The sequence below is a fragment of the Anguilla anguilla genome, chromosome 13 (genome assembly GCF_013347855.1).
Source record: "Anguilla anguilla isolate fAngAng1 chromosome 13, fAngAng1.pri, whole genome shotgun sequence".
NCBI lineage: Eukaryota > Metazoa > Chordata > Actinopteri > Anguilliformes > Anguillidae > Anguilla > Anguilla anguilla.
The window spans coordinates 23,293,961-23,316,456 of NC_049213.1; the positions used below are offsets into that span (position 1 = coordinate 23,293,961).

Sequence of the window (22,496 nt, forward strand, 5' to 3'; positions counted from 1 at the left end):
CATTTCAGCTTTTTGTGGCTGCAGCTTGAATTCAGTGCTTGTGACATGCGCCTAATTTTCCAGGGTGGCTCAAATGGGGTACGATTGGATTACTCAATCACTCAGTTCAGTAAAGTCACTAAAAGTGATGAATCGTTGCCTTTGATAAAGTGGCAGTTCAAAAGTCTGAGACAAGACCATAGAACTAGTTGAAGAGCCAGTGAACCTTTTATGATCTTCTAGTTATAACAGATATATAACCGAGCAAGCCGTTAAACTGAAGTCCTGGAGTGCTGCAGCATCTGTTGGTTTTTGTGTTTTTCTTTCACTTGGCAGTCAATTTAGGCCTTGGAAACAAAGCCCTTCAGGACATGAATTTGCGATCCCTGACATAGAGGATATTGAAAAAGAGGTGGTCAGAATATGGGGTAGATTATCTGCTTGATTTTTATTTTCACTGAAATTAATTCAGTTCCCAGCATCTCAGAATTTACATCTCTTCACTCCACTGTGATAAACTGTCCAAAAGGAAGTCCCAGCCCACAGACCCCTTGGGAGTCCCAGACTCCTGACTCTGCAAAAGAAAGTTGGCATACCACGTAGCCACCTAGCAAACTAACCAGCTAATGGTGAGTCAGATTCGGCTGTGAAAAAGTGTCCCCAATTATCTCACACATTCATGCCCTGCGGGCTCCTGGAAGGCAGTTGGAGATGAGGAGCGGTCTTGCATGAATGTGAAAATGCAGTAATCGTGCGGGCTTTTTGAGCCACACACCACAAAATAGGCTAAATTTACGTTGTTTGTGTACAAACCGTGTTTCCCCCAGGATTTCTTTATAGGAGGGGTGGTGAGAACTGGGGAGGTGGGTGCGGGTTACCTCTTTTTTGTGAGCATAATGTAGAGTAGGCACCTCAGTAAAACTCCTTTCTGTCCTACCTCTCTCAACTGACTGCTTGTGTGGCCTACACAAGTGGCAGAGCATCTCTACTACAGTGGTCAGAATTGTATTATGTCTATTGTGAATGGCATTATAAATGTTATTTGGCCATGATTGCTTCAGTATTATCTGTGCTCCACTATTCTCCCTGATCTTGTTTACATTTGCATGGAAGAAAGATTAGATCTTTTCCGGACTCTTTTGTTGGTGGCAAGCTCAGCTTTTTTTTTTTTTTTAGCTGAAAATGACATTCTCATTTAGCTAGGCTGGTTATTTGCTTTCTTGAGGAAAATCTCCAACTACGTAAAACAAATCAGTTTGTCTATGCATTGCCAAACAGCCAGTCGTAGTGAGATAACTTCCAGTCAAAACACTGAATTTCTGGTTGGTTGCTCACCGATAGCGTATTGAATCGCTGTTAATTTCCTAAGATGGATCACAAAATGGAGTACTTTGTCAAATTTTCTGTTAATTTTTAAATCGTACTTTAAAAATCAACAGATTATTTATTTTAGTAATTATTTTTCAAAATTACATTGCCATATGTTTAGGGGGCCAAGCACAAAATGCTGAAAACCTATTGTATTTGGACTGTATCTTCTTACTATCTTTTTTTTAGTTATATCTATCTCAAATTTTGATCATTTCTAGCGATTTTGTCTCAACTTTTTCGAAACTGCACGGTGGTTGAAGGTTCCGTGCATTACTGAAGGGGAGATTTTGGCACCGATTGGATACTTGGTGGCGCTACAGGGCTCAATTGAAAATACAGACTTTGAATTTTTTCTTTTGCAAACTAGTCCTTGGCCATTTGGCCCATTGTCGCCTAGTCTCGCATAGCCAGACCTATCTCCACACTTCGTTTCAGCGCCGTGCCAGCGCTGGAGAAAGGTCTGGCTCAACCCATTATCATTCGGGAATAGGGGGAAAAAAACACTCTGGCTTGTTTGTATTTCTTTAAACCAATCACAATCGTCTTGGGCGGCACTAAGCCCAGGATGCAGCGACGGTGCCCTTGCAAATACGGTAACACGCAGATAGCGGAAAGGGGAGGAGAATTCCAACAGAACTAGTCGGCCAATGGGAGGCTTATACCCACAGTCTATATCCTGTGAGTTAGACTAATTGTCGCCAAATTAGACTTGAAATGATCTGTGGAGTGGCCTTCAATAATTATCAGAAAAGGTTGATTTTTCAAAACACTCTGTGGCTGTTACATGTCAGTCAGTTGTTGGGGATGTGGTCATTTTTACAAAGTCATTGTCCAATCGTCACGAAACTTGACATCTGTGCAATGGTCATAGCAATGGCTAATCACCATGAATCTTGTATGTATAGTGACCTCTAAGCTAGGAACTACAAAGACAAATTTTGAGACTGAAAATTTGTACCATTCATTCAACATGTGGCCTTACAGCTTAACATTTCATAATTGCATCTTGGTGCTTGGACCCTGTTAATTACCACCTGTGGTCATATTATTTTTTATATTGGTAGGCAGGGTGGCAACTCTCTTAGGTGGGGTGGCCGGCTCCTCCTAATGTATTGGGGAAATCCTGCATAATATGGAGAACAGTTTGTAAGAATTGTCTCCGTAAAGTTTCTTTTAGAATGTTCTTGAATTACCTACACATTTTCTTAACCTAATTACATCTATTAAACCATTCGGTTATATTCTACTTACAGGAAATATTTTGAGTTTATGATTCAGTTACTGTCATCTTGAAAAAGTAATTCTCTTCTGGCTTGAAACTAAAGCAATTGTAATGAAGGTTTAATACGTTGGGCATTGCCCGAATTGTGCTTGAATACAGTATTTTGTCCTTGATTTAATGTTCTTGGATCTGTTCCTCCGGATTTTAATAACTGAAAGTATATCATAAAATATAACCTTTCCCTTGTGTCCTCAAGATTGAGTTGATTTGATTATGCGAGCATAGAAATGGAAAGTTACAATTTTTTCAAGCAAAAAAAATCTGTCGGCATAAACTTTTTGTTCAGTTTTTGTTTACCTTTGTGGGAGTTTTCAATGTTGGCAGTGTAATTCACCAAGATCATATATGCAAGTGGGACACAAAGAAAAATATAATTCATTTGTCTACTGTATTTTTTCACACTTAACATGGTTGATATTTTTCTGTTCTTTTGAGTAAAACTAGAATCTACAGAATTATCTGATTCTTTCATGACAGTCTTGTGATCCTTAATGGTTTGCGTTATTATCTGAAAAATATCAATCAAATTTTATTTGTATAGCGTATTTTACAGCAGTTGTCACAATACGCTTTACAGACAACCCTGGCCTAAACCCCCACAGGAGCAAGCCTAAGGCAACAGTGGCAAGGAAAAACTCCCTGTGGCAGATGGGAAGAAACCTTGGAAGGAACCAGGCTCAAGGGGGAAACCCATCCTCCTCTGGTTGGCTCAGGGTGCCGGCTGGTGACCAGCATGTCAGCCAGTTTCATAAGATATGTGATGTGGCTCAGATGATGGGTGGGGCCGGGTGGCGGTGATGGGGAACAGCAGGTGGCGACAGATGTGGGCAGGGTGGAGGCAATGACGAAGGAGGGGCTGGACCGCAGAGGTGGGGGAGACCAGACGACTCTCAAAGCACTCTCGAGGGTTGGGGCAAGAGCCCCGCCGGCAGCGTGGGGAAGAGGGTAGAAAGGCAATTAGGGAATTTGCAATATAGCAGACAGTGAGTAAGGTGGCAGTGGTATGTATTGGGGGGACCCCGCCAGGAGTAGAATATGGCTGCATATCTACTAGGACAGGGATGGAGAGCCCATGCAGTCATGAGGGGTAGACAACCATACCCGCCTATCAAGAGCCAATTTCAGTGGGTTCAATTCATCAATATTGTACTCACATTATCACTTTTTCTGAGTGGTTGCCCCAATATTGGTTGCCCCTAAATTAAGAGCTTGTCATTTGCATGGACTGTTCCGTACAAAATCAAGTAAGGTAATAGTTTTACAAAACCACTTGTGATATTAAAGACTGTATTTTCTCTGGAGCTTGAGCGACCATGGCAAGAATAATTTATCAAGTGGTGTATAAATGGATTCACATTAATTATTGGCGATTTCCTGAAGGCTGATTGGGGAAGCTATTTGATATGTTGCGTTTTTTGGGTGTCAGATGTGGGTGACAAGGAGTGACGACCTCGTCTAACGATAGGTGAGGGAATCGACCAGTAAAGGTTCCCATGATCCTTGACGACTGAAATGATAGATTTTTCATGATTTTCCCAGATGTATCTGCCATCTTGTGGAATTACTGGTATTATTATTGTGATTATTAATTGCCTATCTTTTTGGTTTGTGTACAGCATTCCCACAATTTGTTTTTTTTTTGTTATTTAAAAAAAACGCAACTAAAAATGCAGTGTACTTGCGAAAAAACTTTAATTTTTAAGTTTGTGTGTACCGATTAAGATGTACTTAATGTCTTTAGTTTTTTCTCTTGTGCTTGTTACTGTGCTTTTTGTGAGACTTAATTGTTAATAGATGCAGCAGTGTTCTTCTTGCCTTATAGTATTCTCAAGACTGAATTCTAGGTTGCTTTGCATACGAGCATCTGCTAAATGCAAATGAATATGTTAATTCAAAGTTGACAGGATAAAGAACTTGTTAAATTTGCATAGGGTCTTTCTCAGCCAATGCGAATGCGAGCTGTGGGGGAGTGATCCTTTTTAGTGTAGTTGAATCACTGCATTCAACCAATCATGGTGTGCTGTGGATGGTGAATACTTCTGATTGGTTCATGGCGATCAGTGATTGTGACAGCACGTGGTAGCCCCAGCCAATCTGGAGTTGTTGAGTTGCACACTCCCATCAGTACAGAAAGCCCTTTTCATTTCTAAATGCCATCCTGTTGTTAGGTCCTTGAGTGTAACTGGGGGGGGGGGGTGGTGGTGAGTGAATGTGGGGATGGAAGAAAGATGAGAGCTCAGCTTGCCAGCCGCACAAGAACAATGTTCTGCCAAGAGAAGAGTGATTTAGCATGTTAAGTTCTCATAAAGAGAATTTCTAAACGCTCATTTATAACAGGGAACCAAGCACCCCAGATGTCTTGTCAAGACTTTTTATGCAATTTCAGGCTCCATTTACGTAAGCAGGGATGAATTTTCTTTGGTTTTCTTAGAAAAGTCGTGCATATTTGCTTGCTGTTTGAATAGCAATTATTGGGGAAGCTGTATTGTTTTCTGAATGCGTGTATACTGAGCTTTAGTTGCTCTGCTGTTACAAAGACATTGGATACCTCAAGCCTCACATTTAGCCCACCGTTCACTTGAAAAGATGCAAAGCTAATGATTAAGAATTGTTTTTCACCCTAGTGGACCAGGTGGTGTAGGGGAACGGGAAAAACAAAAAGGCAAAGTTAGCTTTCTAACTACATTAACTGTTTTCTGTATACATTAAAACTTGGAATAACAGTGCTTGGGTTGGGGATGCTACATAGCAAATGGTTTACTTTCGTTGCTCACCACTTGAGGAGTCATCGTAACTGGCTGGTTTACTGCATATTACCAAAGGGGTCCCTGTTATTGCTGTACCATGTTTTGCTTCAGTTGAATGACAAAAAGCTAATACATGCAGCAGAACTTGTACTCTGACTGTTAGAGAGTGAGCATGCATCAGTTCTGGAATTGTATGGAACTGGAATTTCTCTGCCGTATTTGAAGCTGGTCTCATTTTTAACTGTACATAATGCTTTCACTCCTGAATTGCCATGTGATACTCGCTTTCTCTGTACTCCCGAATATTGAAATGGTGTGGTAGGTTCTGCCCTGCATGAAAGTATTTTCTTATCTATTTCCTTGTCGTTCTGTTCACAGTGAGTTTTTTTGTGTTCGTTCTTTCTCGGAAACAGGTCGGACACCCCTCTGATCTACAAGGCTGTGCCTAGCTGGTTCATCAGAGTGGAGCACATGGTGGACAAGCTTCTGGACAACAACGGAAAATGCTACTGGTGAGGCCACGGTCTGGCTCCAGTAATTATTGACGAGGGGTCAAAGGTCAGGTCATTGTGACCGTTAGTGGATCTACATCTGGTGTAGTGTTATTTGTGATTTGGCCCTCAGTTGTACTTGGGGCGGTCAGTGTTTTAATGTATCAGAGGAACCACCAACATGTCCCCTGCTCATAACCCATCCCTCCTGACGTTCCAGATAATATGTGATCAAATAAAGGATATTGTATTGCAACACACTCACACACAAACATGCTTGCACTCACATATATGTATAAATGTATATTTTTTATATTATATATATATTCATACAGACGCACATGCGCCACACTGGCGTTTTTTGCCGGGAGACGTTAGCTCTGTTCCTCAGGTTCAGCCTCCCCTGCTGTGCATTGTGCAGTGACTCCCACTCGCTGCAGGCCCTGTGTAAGTGGCAGCTTCTCCATGTGGGAGGGAGGGTTAGGGCGGGGGGGGGGGGGAGGTGGGGGCGAGGCGAGCAGCCGGAGCAGCAGCGGCAGCAGAGCGCTCCCTCCACAGCTGCTTATCGTCCGTGCGAGCGCAGGGGATTCGGCTGCACTCAGGAGACCTCCTCCACCGGGACGAAATGACAATACGCTCCTTTCAATCAGCCCCATTACCTGCCAGCTCTCCCTTTACTGCCAGCGTTTCAGCTAGATGGAGCCATCTCATTTCCTACATGAATAAAACAGGCCGATATCAGTAATGGTTGAGATGGTACCGTTCTTTAGAAGTGCTCATTTTTATTGCGTTTTAGAGGCTTATTTTTTTTTGCGGCAGGTGGAGGGGGATGGGTGACCGGTGACTGAAGGCGGGAAGCCGATGCGGCTCCTCTATCAGACATTAGCGCTAACCTGCGGTTCCTCTAGTGGGTGTTAGCGCTAACCGGCGGCTCCTCTAACAGACATTAGCGCTAACCTGCAGCTCCTCTAACAGACATTAGCGCTAACCTGCGGTTCCTCTAGCGGGTGTTAGCGCTAACCTGCGGCTCCTCTAGCGGGTGTTAGCCCTAACCTGCAGCTCCTCTAACAGACATTAGCGCTAACCTGCAGCTCCTCTAGCGGGTGTTAGCGGTAACCTGCAGCTCCTCTAACAGACATTAGCGCTAACCTGCGGCACCTCTAGCGGGTGTTAGCGCTAACCTGCGGCTCCTCTAACAGACATTAGCGCTAACCTGCGGCTCCTCTAGCGGGTGTTAGCCCTAACCTGCAGCTCCTCTAACAGACATTAGCGCTAACCTGCGGCTCCTCTAGCGGGTGTTAGCGCTAACCTGCGGCTCCTGCACCCGGCGCCTTCCGGGCGCTCGTGCGGCTAATGAGCCGGCGTAATTCATTTGCGCAGTGACACATTTCGGGGGTTGATGCGGCGCTGCAGGTGTTTGGTAGTGCCAGCATTTTCCCCCTACTCCAGAGCAGAGCGTTGGGTGGTAATATGGCTGTCACCTGGAGATGAATCGCCTGCAGATAGGAGGTGGGTGGAGAGAGGCCGGGGTGCGAGCGCTGAGCTGTGCGCTCGCTGTTTTTAAAGAAACAGGGAGCGGTTTCAGACCACAGCTGTCATATCAGAATCACTGTTTTCCTCTTCGGTGTCTCCTCTTGACCAACAAGCACCTTGCTCCCCTCTGAACTTTAGGGGGGAAGACAAAGCTATGTTTTGCCACAATGTCATTGCTACTATTATGATGATCAGCTGGCTGTTTGCTGGTTAATGCGCTATATAATTATTTGGAAGTTATGTGGCCAGTTTGGAAGAACACTTGCCATAGACTACTTGTCAGTTATGAACTAATGAACAGATATTGACCAATCAAAGTCCTGAGGACCACTGCAGCAAAAACACTTTTTTCTATCATAACCACTGCTAATAAATTTCTAAACCTGATTTAAACGTGGTCTAGTCATACTGTAGGCGTACTGGTTAGGTGTTTCCCCCGCAGGGTTAGTCCTCAAATGAAGTCATATTGGAAAATGAGCGAATGCTGAGAGTCGCAGAGCGTATCCATGACGTTCTGCATGACGGACAGCTCGTTCGTCCCCTCCGATTGGACAGTTATCGTCCTGCTCAGAGGGAGTGTCGCGTCACATCACTGTTTTTACCGTTTTCACGTGAACCAGTATTCTGATTCCGCGCTGACTCTGAAGCTTTATTCTGAAGCCATGTGAGACATTGGAGCCCGTATCTTGAGACCCAGGCAGTCTTGCTGCTAATGGAATTCTGAAAGCGCAATTATTTTAATGTGTTCCATCAAATCCTGTGGGCTGCAGCGCTGCTTTTAGAACAGCCTGACAGGAGCCCCACCCGTGCTCGCGCCCGCGCCACTTTCGGGTGCCGTGTGGGTGGGCTGCCGAGGTTACCGACGGGATCCTTCTCATTTATCTCCCAGATTTCAAGAAGCCGCAGCGTAACTGCATTCTAAAAAAAAATGTAACGAAAAAATTAAAAAAGACAAACGCTAGAAGATTTAGGGATCTGGATTTAGGTACACAGTGTAGTGTTGACAACATTAGTCTAAATCGGTATAATATTCAATCTGCTTGCTTTGTTGACTGCAAGTAAATTTTTTTACACACCTCATCTCCAGTACAAAAAAGGATTTGTCATCCTCCATGTAAGATATGACATTGAGATTTAGCATTTTCCCCTCTTGTTCAGAAAGATAGACTGACTGACTGACTGACTGGAGCTGATTAGCTGCTGTACCATGGCCTTGATTGACCCCCTGGATGTCAGAGATTCAAAAAAAAGAAAAGAAAAGTGTTTCAGCCCCCCCCCCCCCCCAAACGCACCCCCTCGAGCCACACCATGGATCCACTTAGCCCCTTGTCTCGGCCTTTTAATAGAAACACGTGGGTTGTTAAATAGCCCTGTACATCTAGCACAAGACGGCGTGCTTTAAATTCTACATTTAGTCTGGGGGAAGAAAAAAAAAATCATTAAATTGATATATTGGGTGCCTAAATAGAATGCCTCTTTCTCAAATGGGAATTGATGAACTCATCGCTCTGCTGGTGGAGCCTGAGCACCATTTATACTGAGGTATTCTCCAGAGGTGGCGTCCTGTCCCAAAAAAAGAAAAATGGAGGGGAGAAAGGAGGCGGATGCCTGGAGGGGAGATTTAACCTTTGCGGTTCGACTTATTAGAAACGGCACAACAGTTATTTTTAGGCCAAGGAATGGCCAGAAATGAGAGGCCAGCTCAAATTAAGCCCTCTGGTTTGTCGTCAGATTTTTTACGTGGGACATCTATGCAGAAATTTGTCGTCGTGCCACAAATGATTCGCTACTGAATTTCCGTGTTTGTTGGCTCACTATTACAAAGTCAATCACACTTCAGTAACATGGTAATGAAAATGGGGGAAATACTGGATTTGTGTTTTCTGTTTCCGCTGAGGCAAATCCCAATAATTGTCGCAAATAAATGGTCATTATTCGGAACATTCGGAAGGTTTATTTTATTGGATTGTTTTCCTCGGTGTTCGAGTGTCCTAAACGGAACGGAATAAACCTACAGAATTTTGTGAAGCGTGTCCCCCAGCTGTGAGTCACAGAATGTATTTGCGGATACGCACCTAATTTTAGTTGGCTTTTTTATTGAGCTTTGCTGCAGGGATTGTTCCTCTGCCCCGGCTTTCCTACGCAGCCAGACAGAAAGGCAGTGGCGGTTGTCAGTGTCACATTAGGCTGAGAGAAAGGCTGAGTGCAGACACCCCTTTAATAATGGCATGCTGGGAGGATTTGTTTGTCCTCGCTTGGTGTGCAACTGTGGGTGTTTGTCTTTCCTGACACGGAGAGTTACGGGCCTCCGCTCCTCTCTCCCATAGGCATAGCACCTTCGGCACCTGTCGCGGTAGGGAGGGAGTCATGTGACTGCAACCGGAGAGGCTAATTGGGCGAAGTCTGTTTTTGTGCAGGAATATTTCAAGTGGAGGATTCGATTTGTTTCGACAGCGGATTCAAATTTTTATTTGAGGCTTGGAGGTGGGTGCTGTGGTTCTCCTCAGTGTCATCATAGGGGCAGAACTGCTGCCGCTGAGCACTCAACACTCTTCTTTCTCCGAATAATTTTCCCATCAGCAGCTTCCCCTGACAGATGAGCGGCACATGAAAGGATGTTATATAAGCTGTGTTCTTAAACACTTTGTTCCTGCCACAACCATGTTTAATGTCCCCCCCCCCCCCCAAACACAGGATAACTTGGATGTTTAAATATGAATCTCCAGTTTGTCATTGATCTCCCAGCAAAGTTACAGTCCATGTTTCCTCCTCCCCCGCTGTTTTTCTGTGACTCATTCCTCCCAGGGTCCCTGAATTTGTGAGGGAGAAGCGCTTTGGCAACTGGCTGAGGGATGCACGTGATTGGGCTGTGTCCAGGAACCGGTACTGGGGCACCCCCATTCCACTGTGGGTCAGCGATGACTTTGAGGAGGTTTGTTTCTGACATCCATTCCATACTTTGAGAAAATGGGCTACGCTCACATTGCTGTCACCAATGTAATGTAAATGATCTAATCCTTGAGCAGCCAGCAAGGCAAAAGCTTTGCTATAGTTGAAAATTTAATTCGCTTTCATTTAATTGTGTGATAATGACATGCAGTGCAGTGAGGTTGCAAGGATCTTATCACAGTATCAGTTTCTTTCACTTGTGTTCGTTAATGATTTATTTTGTCCTTGAATGTGCTGTCGAAACTGTAGCGTTTGAATTAAATGTTGTTAACAGAGCCTTTTAATGATTGCTTGTTTTGGTTAAAACCCTTCCTTTTAGTAAACCTTTGTACGAAACATGACAATGATCATGCTGCTCCGCCAATTCTGCACGGAGACGGACCACAAAAAAATTTCCATTCGCTGCGGAGTCGGAAAGGCGAACTTAATATAGACCTCGGAATTGGGTTGTTTCAGTCTTTGAAAAATGAAATGAGCGACTGAATAAAAGAAGGACAGTGACCTGCTTCCTGGAAATAGCACGGTGACTGTATCCAGGCAGCAGTCTCCAGGGTGCCTCTGACTCCCTGAGCTTGTGCAGGGCCAGGAAAGTGGATCTCTTGCTCTCCCGTCTCTGTGGCGGCTGTACCTGTATCTGGGCCAGCTGCCCAAACCCTGGGCAAAACTGGAGTGTGCGGGCGGGGCTTGCATTCAGCAGGGCTCGCGTTCAGTGTGGGGAAGTGTAACGCGTTCAGCATGGGGAAGTGTAACCTGTTCAGCGTGGGGAAGAGTAATGCGTTCAGCGTGGGGAAGAGTAATGCGTTCAGCGTGGGGAAGAGTAATGCGTTCAGCATGGGGAAGAGTAATGCGTTCAGCGTGGGGAAGAGTAACGCGTTCAACGTGGGGAAGAGTAATGCGTTCAGCGTGGGGAAGAGTAATGCGTTCAACGTGGGGAAGAGTAATGCGTTCAGCGTGGGGAAGAGTAACGCGTTCAACGTGGGGAAGAGTAATGCGTTCAGCGTGGGGTAGAGTAACTTGTCCTGCGCAGCAGCAGCGGCAGATAAATTCATTCTCTGCCCGATGAGTTTAGGATCGATGTGCAGCTCTGGCCCCACGCCCCCTTTCAGCCACCCCAAATCACAGCTGAGTCCTTTTCTGCAGGCCAACCGAAATCCTGTTGATGCTGTGAGCAGCAGGCTTAAACGCATTCGGCAGAGTTTGCGCTTTCATGACAGTTCATTGGCAGTTTCTTGAGGGAAACATTTTCTCTTCATTCTCTAATTTATTGTAGTGAAAGCTTTATTGGCCAATATTGGCCCGCAGATGGTAAAAGATGCATCTTATTTTCTTTGCGTGAAGAATCACAGGTGTGGAGTATTTATGCGGGATTCTGTCATGCAAATATCTGCTGAAATTGTGTTTTACTCAATCCTCTAGTCCACTGTTACTCAAATCCTAGTCCTGGAGGGCTGAGAACTGCTGGTTTTCCACCTTCCCTTTACCTGGGAGCCAGGTGTGAAGACAATCTGGCCAATCAGTAGCACACTGTTCAATAAGCTGCCTGGTAGAATAGAAAACCTGGGCTGAATTTGGATTGGTGGGCCAGGTTTGAGTGTTCCTGCTCTACTGTTTCCTGGGCCAAGACTGGGATTGGCTGCTGATATGTGAATGTCTAACGAAGCCAAAGAACATTAGCTAATAGCCTGAAGAATGAATTTTAAGGATACAGGAAAAACATAATTGATGAATGATGTTTGGATATCCTGTATTTTGCCGTGAATTGATTTAAAGTTGATGGGGTATGCTCGTGCATGACCACCTGCTGGCTCAGTAACCTACCAGATTTTCTAAAGCTCTCATTAAAATTTTAATGTCAGTTTACATTTGTGATTGACAGCCAGAAAAGTGCCAGCTTTTAAGCGAGTATGTAACGCTGTGTACACACCGGCACTCCTGGTGCAAGCTGGGACTGTGGGACCTCCCCTGCAGTATTTGATTGATTTTTATGTACTGGAAATGCCTGGATACAATTCCAGAATCCTGATGTACAGTGATCCAGCTCGTCTGTACCACTGAAACTGAACTAGCACAGCCTACATTGCTGTTGATGAGTTGAACATATTTCTCTATTGCCATTTGATGTTACCCAGTGTTTATTTTTCTCATTAAAATACAGTCATTAGGTTTGTTGAAATAATTGACTTTGTATATTCACATTTGTCATCTGCCAGGCTCATCTTAATTTTTACCGTTTTATCTAACCGTTCGTGCAGGAGTTTACGGTACAGTGATAATCGTGACATTCCCCCTGGGAAAACTTAAGTTCTGCTCTGCTCTGTTCGGTTATATTCTATTCCATACTGCTGCTAGCATGTGCATTGTGCTGGAGAATTGCGACAGTGTAGGAGGACATCAGGAAAGTAGAGATTTGTTGGCATTAATTTTCTCTAATGAAACTGAACAGGGGCCTGCTGTTGAAGTCTTGGTATTAATTCTCTGTTCAAGAACAGCAGTGGCATTGCATATGTGACCAGTTACCGGCGATGAGTCATCGGAGGAACTCCAAATGATGTAACCTGTTTGTCCTCGTATGCCTGGCTATTGAGGTCATTATTTTACGTGCGACTGGGCATTACGTGTGCATAGTGTTCGATACACGTCTCTTGCATGCCGGTTTTGGGTTGGAGCTCCTCGTGACTTTTCCTGCCCTGACGTGGCGTGACGTGCTGTCCTGGCGTTGCGTGACTCAGAGCTGACCCTCCCCGTCTCTCTCAGGTGGTGTGCGTGGGGTCAGTGTCTGAGCTGGAGGAGCTCACCGGAGCGAAAGTAACTGATCTTCACCGGGAAAGGTGAGTCATGGTCTGTCTGCTGTCGGGCTGGTCTCTGGCGCATCACCTCTGTTTCCTGAGCACTCGGTGGCCTCGCCGGGCATGTCCAGCCGTCGCTGGGATCAGTTTCCCTGCTCAGTTATGCCTGATTAATTGTGAGAAGCAGCAGCCCTCGTTCAGCAAAAGGAGGGAATGACCAATTTCTCCTCTCTCTCCCTGGAGTTGTATGAATCACTGTGTCTGCACAGCAACAGTGCGCGCGCGCACACACACACACACACACACACACACGTACCTCAAAACCTTTTAGATTAGCTGGGTTAATTTTAATACGGAGTGATACTTAGGCTGTGTTTTAGCCTGTGCCACAAGTATGGCTTTTGTGCCAAAAGTGCATAATGAACAAGGGCCATTGAATTATCTGGAAATGCAGAAAATGGAAGTGCTTCTTCAGTCTCCGCTGTGGCACGTGCACGTGCACATGCACTTCTCCAGTGCCCTCGCCTGATACTAGGTGGACATTTTCCACTCTGAAGGCCTCATGGTGCTGCTTTCTACTTTCCAGAACATTTCTAGTGCACTCCACTTCACCTGAACTTCGCTGTACTGCGGTTATTTGGTGTGCTCATTCGTTTTTTAAAATAATTTAGAAATATGTATACCACAAAGATTCTTATGAAAACATCATAGAAATAACCGGCCTTCAGAGAGTACTGTGCACAGTATAGGGTAGGACACATTAACATACACATGCCTGCCTGCTGCTTTCTGGAAACCAGCAGCCCATGCTTGGTATCAGTGAGTGTGATGTAACCATATCCTCTACAGGAATACGATACGTGGAGTGATGCTGCCTGAATTTAGTCCTCCTCATTAAGGTTCTGTTCCGTCTGTTACTCGGAATTGATTTGATGAAACGTTCTGGCTTCGCATCAAAGCGCCTCTGTATGGAAATGGAGGCACTAGTGCAGTTGGAGAGGGGGAAAAAAGAGTGGTTTCCTTTGTGTTGTGGCTGTTTTTGGCAGCGCACTGCACATTTCCCTTTCTGGTGTTTGGTGAAGTTTAGCTCCCCTTGGCCCGACTCTGAGGCGGTAGCGTAACGCACGTGCCCCTCCGCCCTCCCGCAGCATCGACCACCTGACCATCCCGTCGCGCTGCGGGAAGGGCGAGCTCCGCAGGGTGCCGGAGGTCTTCGACTGCTGGTTCGAGAGCGGGAGCATGCCCTACGCCCAGGTGCACTACCCCTTCGAGAACCGGCGGGAGTTCGAGGACTCCTTCCCCGCGGATTTCATCGCGGAGGGGATCGACCAGACCAGGGGATGGTGAGGAGCTTCCGCTGTGCTTATGCGCCGTTCTGTAAGGCCTCTGTGATGTCATCACGCAAGCGACCCTGTCAGCGGATACTGTCCTGTCAGTGCATCTTAAAGGAAAGGCTCAGTCTAATATAAAATACACACATATCTATATATATATATATATATATGTATATATATATATATATATATATTTACTATCTGCATATATTGAGTCGAGCATGAGATAAATAAATCCCTGGCTTGGCAAGATGGTGCTCTGGGTGAAGGGTGTTCGTACTAACTTTGAACTTTATCTTGATGGCCTGTGTCTGCTGCTGTTTCTGTATGTCCTTGCTGCAGTCTCCCGTACCTCAATACAAAGTCATTGTCTATGATGTGTGTTGTATGCTGGTGCAATGTTTAATAGGAATTGCAATGCCAAATTGATTTTTTTTAAAATTTAAAACTTGTGAAAACCTATCCAGTTATATAACTCGACTTGGATCAATAAAGCGCATTCCATTTAATTCTCTCGTATGAATGAGCTTGTAGAAATGAATTTATTTTTTATTTATTTATTTATATTTTATATTTATTGTTTTTTCCCCCCCATGTTGGAATTCTGTCTCTCAGTGCTGTGTGTGTCATCATGTTCTGCTTTTTAGGTTTTACACACTGCTGGTGCTGTCCACAGCCCTCTTTGGCAAACCACCATTCAAAAATGTGATTGTCAATGGCCTGGTTCTTGCAAGGTATGTGTCCCCCTTTTTAAATGATGGCATGTAAGACTCACTGTGATGAGGCCGGTAGTGTAAAAGTCTCTTATGTAATGGCCTTTGATAATTGCCCCTGAGGGAGGTTCATATGGTATAGAATGGCATTTGATCCCCAGGCCAAACAGGCAGCATTGTTACTGTGCGCTGTGTGTTAATTACTCTGTGACCTGGAAGATGCTGGCTAATTTAAATATGAGATATGAATTAAATATGGATTTCTGTGTGCTTTTTTATGCAGTGATGGACAGAAGATGAGCAAACGCAAGAAGAATTACCCGGATCCTGGGCTGATAGTGAAAAACTATGGGGCTGATGCCCTGAGGTGAGCAATCGTCTTTGTTGAACTGGAATTGCCCTTTGCAAAAAAAAAAAAAAAAAAAAAAAGAGAGAAAAAGAAGAAAATGTGTGTATAGGTGTGTGTGTGTGTGTGTGTTGTAAATTCCGCTGCAGAGGAATTTAACTTGTGATTTGTGATGGGCGCAAAGGCATTGTGTTTGAAAGCTGGGACTGATGAGCTGTATTTTTCAGGTTTAGCTGGCTGCAGGCCCCTGAGCGCTAGTGAGCAGGGCCATATGGTGAAGGAGCGAGGCACTATCGATCCATATGGTCAAGACAGCTCTTTTTCTGAATAATATCTGAATAAACGCGGTTTGCCTGCGAGCCTGGGATTGCGAATGCATTGGGATTTTAGAGGATTATCTCAAATAGATGGCGGGTGGTTTTTAAACATTCATTATCTTCTGTAATATTTACATTTCTTTCGGCTTGGTCTACATAAAGTAAAAAAAGAGAAAAGAAAAAAAAGAATATATTTTTCTGAGCAGAACAGTTTTCAGTCTAATATTGTATAGATTACCATGCCTTGAAGTGGACAACAAGGAAAAATAACATTGTTAAAGCAAAAATTGTCCAGATGAAGGGGATTTATAAAGTTGCCATAATTGGCCTTAATGATGTTAATTGGTGTTGTTCAGATACCAAAATTTTGACTTTGATACCGGTACCAGCTTTGGTACCTCAGTATCAATAGCAAATCAATACTATGGTAAATCACTTAACCAAGAATTTCTCATAAAATGTAACCTTGACATATCTTTTCAAAAACATTTAACTTTATGTACGATTTGTGCGTCAGATATTTTGTTGAGATGTGATCACTTTGTGGACAACTGCACTGAAACAGCTGAATTATCAAAATTCCTTAATTTACACTTGTCATGCGTCTGCCTTACAACACGTGTCTGGATTTTAAGTCCCTGAAGAGTTTGGGATGGTTGTTGGACAGATGCTTTAGGTTGTTACCTCCCTTGGCAAAGCAATCTAATAAGCATTTTTTGCAAACTGGCACTGTAATAATGCTGTAAGGCTCTCGATTAGCATTGGCTTTGTAGGCAAAGAACTGCCAAGTAAGCATGCACAGCAAAAAGATCAAAATGTGCTGCAATTTAGTGTCTTTAATAAAAGTGTACCTAAAAATAGGTACAGTAAAATTGTCGCATTTTCATCTTTTTGCCTTGCATGCCTACCTGCTTACTTACCTTTTAAAGCTAATCAGCACGTTGGGGACGGTCAGACTGACCTACTGCTGCCTTTATATCAGGCCAACTCCTCTTCCTCTGTGGGGATACAGAGCTACACAACTTTCTCTCGCTTACAGGCTGCAGCTCGAATGGAAGGCAGCTGCCTACATCCTTAAGAACTTTTTGTTCGGAACGCCCCGTTTTGAACGAGAGACTAACAGAAAGACGCGGTGTACAGCACAGAGTGTGCAGGCCCCCGGTGCGAACTGTTCGCAAGCAGTTCACTGATTCGCAGACCTCCCCCTGTCTGCAGTTGCACCATCCGAATATCACACGTTTGGGCGCCTCACGGTTGACTAGCCAGGGGGCAGAGTTCATCTTTATTTTCCTGTTCGCCTCATCGCTGTGTTGTCCCGTAGAAGGTTGTGTCTTAAACTGTGCCCTGTTCCTCCTTCCAGGGGGAAAGTTTGACCTAATTTTTTAGTCAAGCTAAGGATAAATCATTTGGACATAAAGGCTAGCTACCCCTTCAAATCTTAACAACGCATTTATTTTCCAGTGGATAGAAATCATTTTGCTGCAATAGACGGCTATTTCAGGTGCGTTTTCATAGTATTTCAAGTATTGAATACTGCAAAATGCTGGTATTGTACCATTTTAAAGCCGCTTTTGTTACCGTGATACTTTCTGATACTGGTATACCGGGTAACCCTACTGTTAATGAATAGATACTTTAACCAGTTGTCCAGCACAGTCCTCTTTCCAGCGGTGTTCCCTGTGCTATGGTGCGTGTTAGTGTGTCACAGCGTGTTCCAGTGATCCTGTAATTGAGAGCGGACATGAAGTGAAGCGAGGTCGTGTGCATGAGGGTACAGGAAGTAAAATCCGTCCGCATGCAAAGCAGAAGCCTGCCACTTTCACATTAGGGAAAGACTGTTGTTAAACACGAGCGGCGCTCTGTTTATCTGCCTGAAAAAAGTGGCGTTTGATTTGAGCTCTGAGGAGCCTGCTTCTGCGCAGCTGTCAGGTTGTCAAAATAAATGGGGGAAAGCGACACCCTTGAGGACAACTCTCAAATTTAATTGCACCTTGCATTGACCTGTTTTTCAAAAAAAAATTTTATAGCTTTTTTAAATGTGGGGAACTTCTTTTTTCTTCTATTCTGCTCCCGAATCCATGGTTGCAGTGGATTTGTTCAGTTGGTGGGGATTTCAGGGCAGCGTTTCCCACTTGCCAGTGTTGTTGGCTCTCTTCTGTCCCCATCTGTTTGCTCTCTCGATTCAGTGGCTCGGGCTGTGGCTCTGCCAGGTCCACAGTCATTAGAGTGGAATCATGTGGGGGGTAGCCTGTACTTGTGTAATGTTGGGCACAAGGGCTTCACTAGGGAACGGTATTCCCCCATTTATAAATCAAAAGAAAGATTGGACGCTCCGTTTGCTTCTTATTTTATTAAACACAAGGAAAGCGGTGTATTGGCCCTGCGTGCCTTCGTCAGGGTTAGTCATTCCTGGGTAACTGCCATCAGTTTTGAGTCACGAGCCTTAAAAAGCATATCTCGGTGGCAGAGATTTGTACTGTAGCCTCTGAATCTTGTGCTTCTATTGCAGGGGGACCACAGAAACTTGGTGTCCCCTGAATCCTCCTCATTTTGCCCGCCCTGACGGAGCTCGGTGATGGGGCGCAAGTGTGCTCAGTCTGTTCCCTTTCATGCCCCCCCCCCCCCGGCAGGCTGTACCTGATCAACTCCCCCGTGGTGCGGGCAGAGAACCTGCGCTTCAAAGAGGAGGGCGTGCGGGACGTGCTGAAGGATGTCTTTCTGCCCTGGTACAACGCCTACCGCTTCCTGGTGCAGAATGTGCAGAGGCTGCACAAGGTACACCTCGGGCATCCCCACACACACACACACACACTCACACACACACACACGTACACACACACGCACTCACACACATGCGCACACACACACACACACACACACACACACACGCACTCACACACATGCACACACACACACACACACACACACACGCATGCACGCGCACACACAACGCCCTCCGCAGTTAGTCAACAGTCATGAATCTGGATTCATGAAAATTAACCTCTGGCCTGTGTGAGTAATAGTTCAGCAGTGCGGTTTACTTCTCCTTTGAGCTGCACCTTAGCTCCAATGCCAGTACTCTGCTTTCATACTCCTCTGCAATACGGTTACAGAGAAGACGCAACCAAGCTTCCAGAGATTAAGAGAAGAATATACAAAGCAGCTGGCTTTAATCAAGCAAAGTGAGATTTCAGAGATTTGCACTGACTGCAGATCTGACATCTACAAGACCAGTGGGACCGCCGTTATATGTGAGCATGTCAAAACATCGAAACATGACAACAGCTTGGGACAACAGGACCAGTGGTCCAAACTTAAATGAATACGAGTGTTCTGTTTTATAACAGACCCACAGGGAGACTCGCACACAGAGGACCAATCTCATGCTCAGACTCCCAGCTCCAGAAATCTCACACATTCAAATGAAAGTGGCCATGCCGGCTTTTCAGAGGCTCCGGTGGTGAAGTGGGCGTATTTTAAAAAAGAAAATGTGAATTTTTTTATTTGAAACTTGGGGTTTACCAACATTGTGGGTGCTATTTTTCGCCTCGGCAACGGTGGCACCTGTGGTTACTGTGCTCTTTGATATTCTTAATTGGGCGATTTGTGTCTGAACAAACAAGTGCACCGAGGTGTGAAATACGGAAGCATTGTAGCTTTCCTCATTTTCCTCTGTGGACGTAGTGCAGTTTTTAAACCATTGCGGTGTCGACTGTGTGTGGCTGATGTGAATTGTGGTTAAAGGTGAAATAGTTGCGCTCCGTCAGGACTACTTTTGGGACATGGGGAATGGAGCATGGTGGAACGGGATGGAAACGGATGAATCCAGTGCGTAGGCGTGGCGCCCTTAGAAGGTTTCAAATATCAGAATTTATTTAACAGCTCACATGGCGAAAAGTGAAGTGGTTCGTAAAAGTGACAACAAAAGAATAATTTAGCGGCAAACGTTTCTGCTTGCCGGTGATGACTTGACTGTTACCAGTGTCATATTTTTGTTGTCATTTGTTTATCAATTTATTTTGTTTTAGGAAGAGGACATTCAGTTTTTGTACAGTGAGAGCACAGCCAAGCCGAGCGACAACATCATGGATAAATGGATCCAGTCTTTCACCCAGTCGCTCATCCAGTTTTTCAAGGCCGAGATGGACGGTGAGTCCGGGGAAGAAACGCACGCCGCATCCCCGACGGTCCTTTGTCTTGATGCGATTTAAGAGCGTAAGAGCATAAGTATACATTATCACAAGAACAGGCCATTAAAGCCCATCTGCTACATAAGAACCTAAGAATACATAATGAGGATAACAGGCCACTCAGCCCATCTAGGCTAGTCATTGACCTACAAATGGTTGAGTATCCAGCACTATGTAAAAGCCTGGAACTGAATGTCCTGAGGATATCTGCCTGTACTATGTGCCCTGGCAAACCGTTCCGGGCATGGACAACTAACAAAATAAATGAGTAAATATCTTCTTGATATCTGCAAAATTTACCTTTAGCTAATTTTGACCTCTTCAGTTCTACTGACAGAACATAACCTGAAAAATGTTTGTAGCTCACTTTGTTGATCGCTTTTGGTAGTTCTTTAACGCCTCAGTCAAGTCCCCCTCTTTTTTAAAATAATAAACCTGGAGAGTTTACATATCTTTAGTCTTTTCTTTTACATTTCTTAACAGGAACCAGTTTAGTTGCCCTTCTTTCTACTTAGAAGAAATATAGTGTTCATAGGCCATTTTGCCCACACGCCTAAGCTTTGAATAGCCTCTCTGTCCTTTTAAAAAAAATCAAATACAGATCAAGATGCCCAGACATGCTGATTATGCGTTGCTTTTTATATTGTTCAGGACAGATAAAGGATGTTAGTGACTGCTACAGATATCCAGCTAGTGCTACTTTGTTGTTTAGTCTTGAGCATATCTGATCAACCACTGGAAAGGATTTCTCCCATTTAACACAAAACCACATCTCTCATGGGTTTTCCAGATCTGAAAATAGAGTTGCATTTTCCCATTGTACAGCTTACAGGTTGTACACTGTTGTGCCGAAGCTGGTCAAGTTTGTGGACATGCTCACCAACTGGTACGTGAGGACCAACCGCAGGAGACTGAAGGTACTCATTTATTTTAACTGATTTAGCTGATTGTTTAAAAAACAAAAAAACATGCTAAGCTGGTATGAAATAAAAGAGCCCGAATGGAGTGCTGTTTTCCTGTATGTTGGTGGACAAAGAAAAAAAGCTATTGGTATCGCTTGTATTGCTTCCATGTTGATCTTCTGTATGAGCCTGAATAGAGGCCTCGGGTGGTTTGTGATGGAAAATGACTGCGCCGAGGGTATTAGGCCTGCGCTGAGTTCGCAGGCTTTATTTGGACATTGTGGTGGAGCAGGCACGGTGGCATGTGGGGTGCGTGACTGGCTGTGCTCCCAGGACTGTGTCACAGGCTGTGCTGTCTGTGACCCCGCAGGGTGAGAACGGCGCGGAGGACTGCTTGTGGGCTCTGGAGACCCTGTTCAGCGTGCTCTTCTCCATGTGCAGACTGATGGTGAGTCACGCCTTCCCTCCCCACCTGCTCTGCTCATTTCGTCTGCCGATTGGGTGAATAAGGTCATGTAGCCCTTTTTCACCCAATGAGACACCTCTCTCATAACAATGAGAACCTTGAATTTTATAGTCTGTCCATTTGTTCATCGCATTTTGGTTTGGTAAGCTGTCGATATTTAAAAATAAAAGCCACCAGATTGCTGCTTTCTATGTTGAATGGATTTCAGACCTGCCCGGGAAAATAGAAGACAGTTTATATAGGTTAGCAGATGGTAATTTAGGACTGTTGGCAAATGTTATAAAACACTTGTTTTGCTGAACCGGCGTCCAGTGCTTGTTAGGGATTTCATGTCAGAGCAATGTTTGTCAAATGGATCTGCATGGTGCGCTTTTGTCCATGTTCTGGAACCTTCCATGGGGACTGAGCATTGATTTAGCTCTTCTGTGATCACATAGGCGCCCTTCACCCCCTTCATCACAGAGATTATATACCAGAACCTCAGACACCTGATTGACCCAGCCTCCCTGGACAAGGATGCAAGCAGCATTCACTACCTAATGCTTCCGCAAGCCAGGTGGGTGGAGCCTGATGTCAGCTGACGGACTGCTGGTCTGTCAAATCGCTGTCTCCAAAGAAGAAGAGTTCTCCATCAGTTGGGTGGTTGGTTACTGTGGTTTCCTGTGAATAAGTTACTAAATTTGACAGCTGGCATTCTCTTTGTCTGGGAGCTGGAGAGTGTTCCTGTCAGATTCTGCCTGCAGAACTTCTTTTTTTTTTTCCTGTCACGCACTAAAAGTTTTAGTTCAAGTTCCAGGTTCAGAAGAGTGCTAGTGGGAGAATATTTGATGATGAAATGTAATGAAGTTTTTAAAAAATTTGTGAAAATTATTTGTTTCTTTCCCCTTCAGGTAGAGAAATTGTATTGAGCTGTTTAATTCAGACTATTAGATACCTTGCCAGAGTTCATTGACACTTAAAATTGGGGAAAAACATGCAAGACTAATATTAACACCAATTTTTAAAATTTTTATTCACACCCGACAGATCTTTCTGTATAATTTCAAATGGCTCTAAAGTCAGTGGTCAGTGTCTCTGAGCTGCAGTTTCC

At 44.5% G+C, this 22,496-nt stretch overlaps 1 protein-coding gene across 1 annotated transcript in view; it reads left to right on the forward strand.

Moving 5' to 3' along the window:
- Positions 1 to 22,496, forward strand: part of iars1 (isoleucyl-tRNA synthetase 1) — a 64,997-nt gene that overhangs the window by 15,968 nt on the left and 26,533 nt on the right. Inside the window, exons 13-23 of the mRNA XM_035388168.1 lie at positions 5,793 to 5,891; positions 10,209 to 10,335; positions 13,107 to 13,180; positions 14,287 to 14,481; positions 15,120 to 15,206; positions 15,469 to 15,552; positions 18,479 to 18,623; positions 19,877 to 19,997; positions 20,864 to 20,955; positions 21,311 to 21,388; positions 21,844 to 21,962. Coding sequence (XP_035244059.1) covers positions 5,793 to 5,891; positions 10,209 to 10,335; positions 13,107 to 13,180; positions 14,287 to 14,481; positions 15,120 to 15,206; positions 15,469 to 15,552; positions 18,479 to 18,623; positions 19,877 to 19,997; positions 20,864 to 20,955; positions 21,311 to 21,388; positions 21,844 to 21,962 — 1,221 coding nt within the window. The remainder of the gene's footprint in view (positions 1 to 5,792; positions 5,892 to 10,208; positions 10,336 to 13,106; positions 13,181 to 14,286; positions 14,482 to 15,119; positions 15,207 to 15,468; positions 15,553 to 18,478; positions 18,624 to 19,876; positions 19,998 to 20,863; positions 20,956 to 21,310; positions 21,389 to 21,843; positions 21,963 to 22,496) is intronic.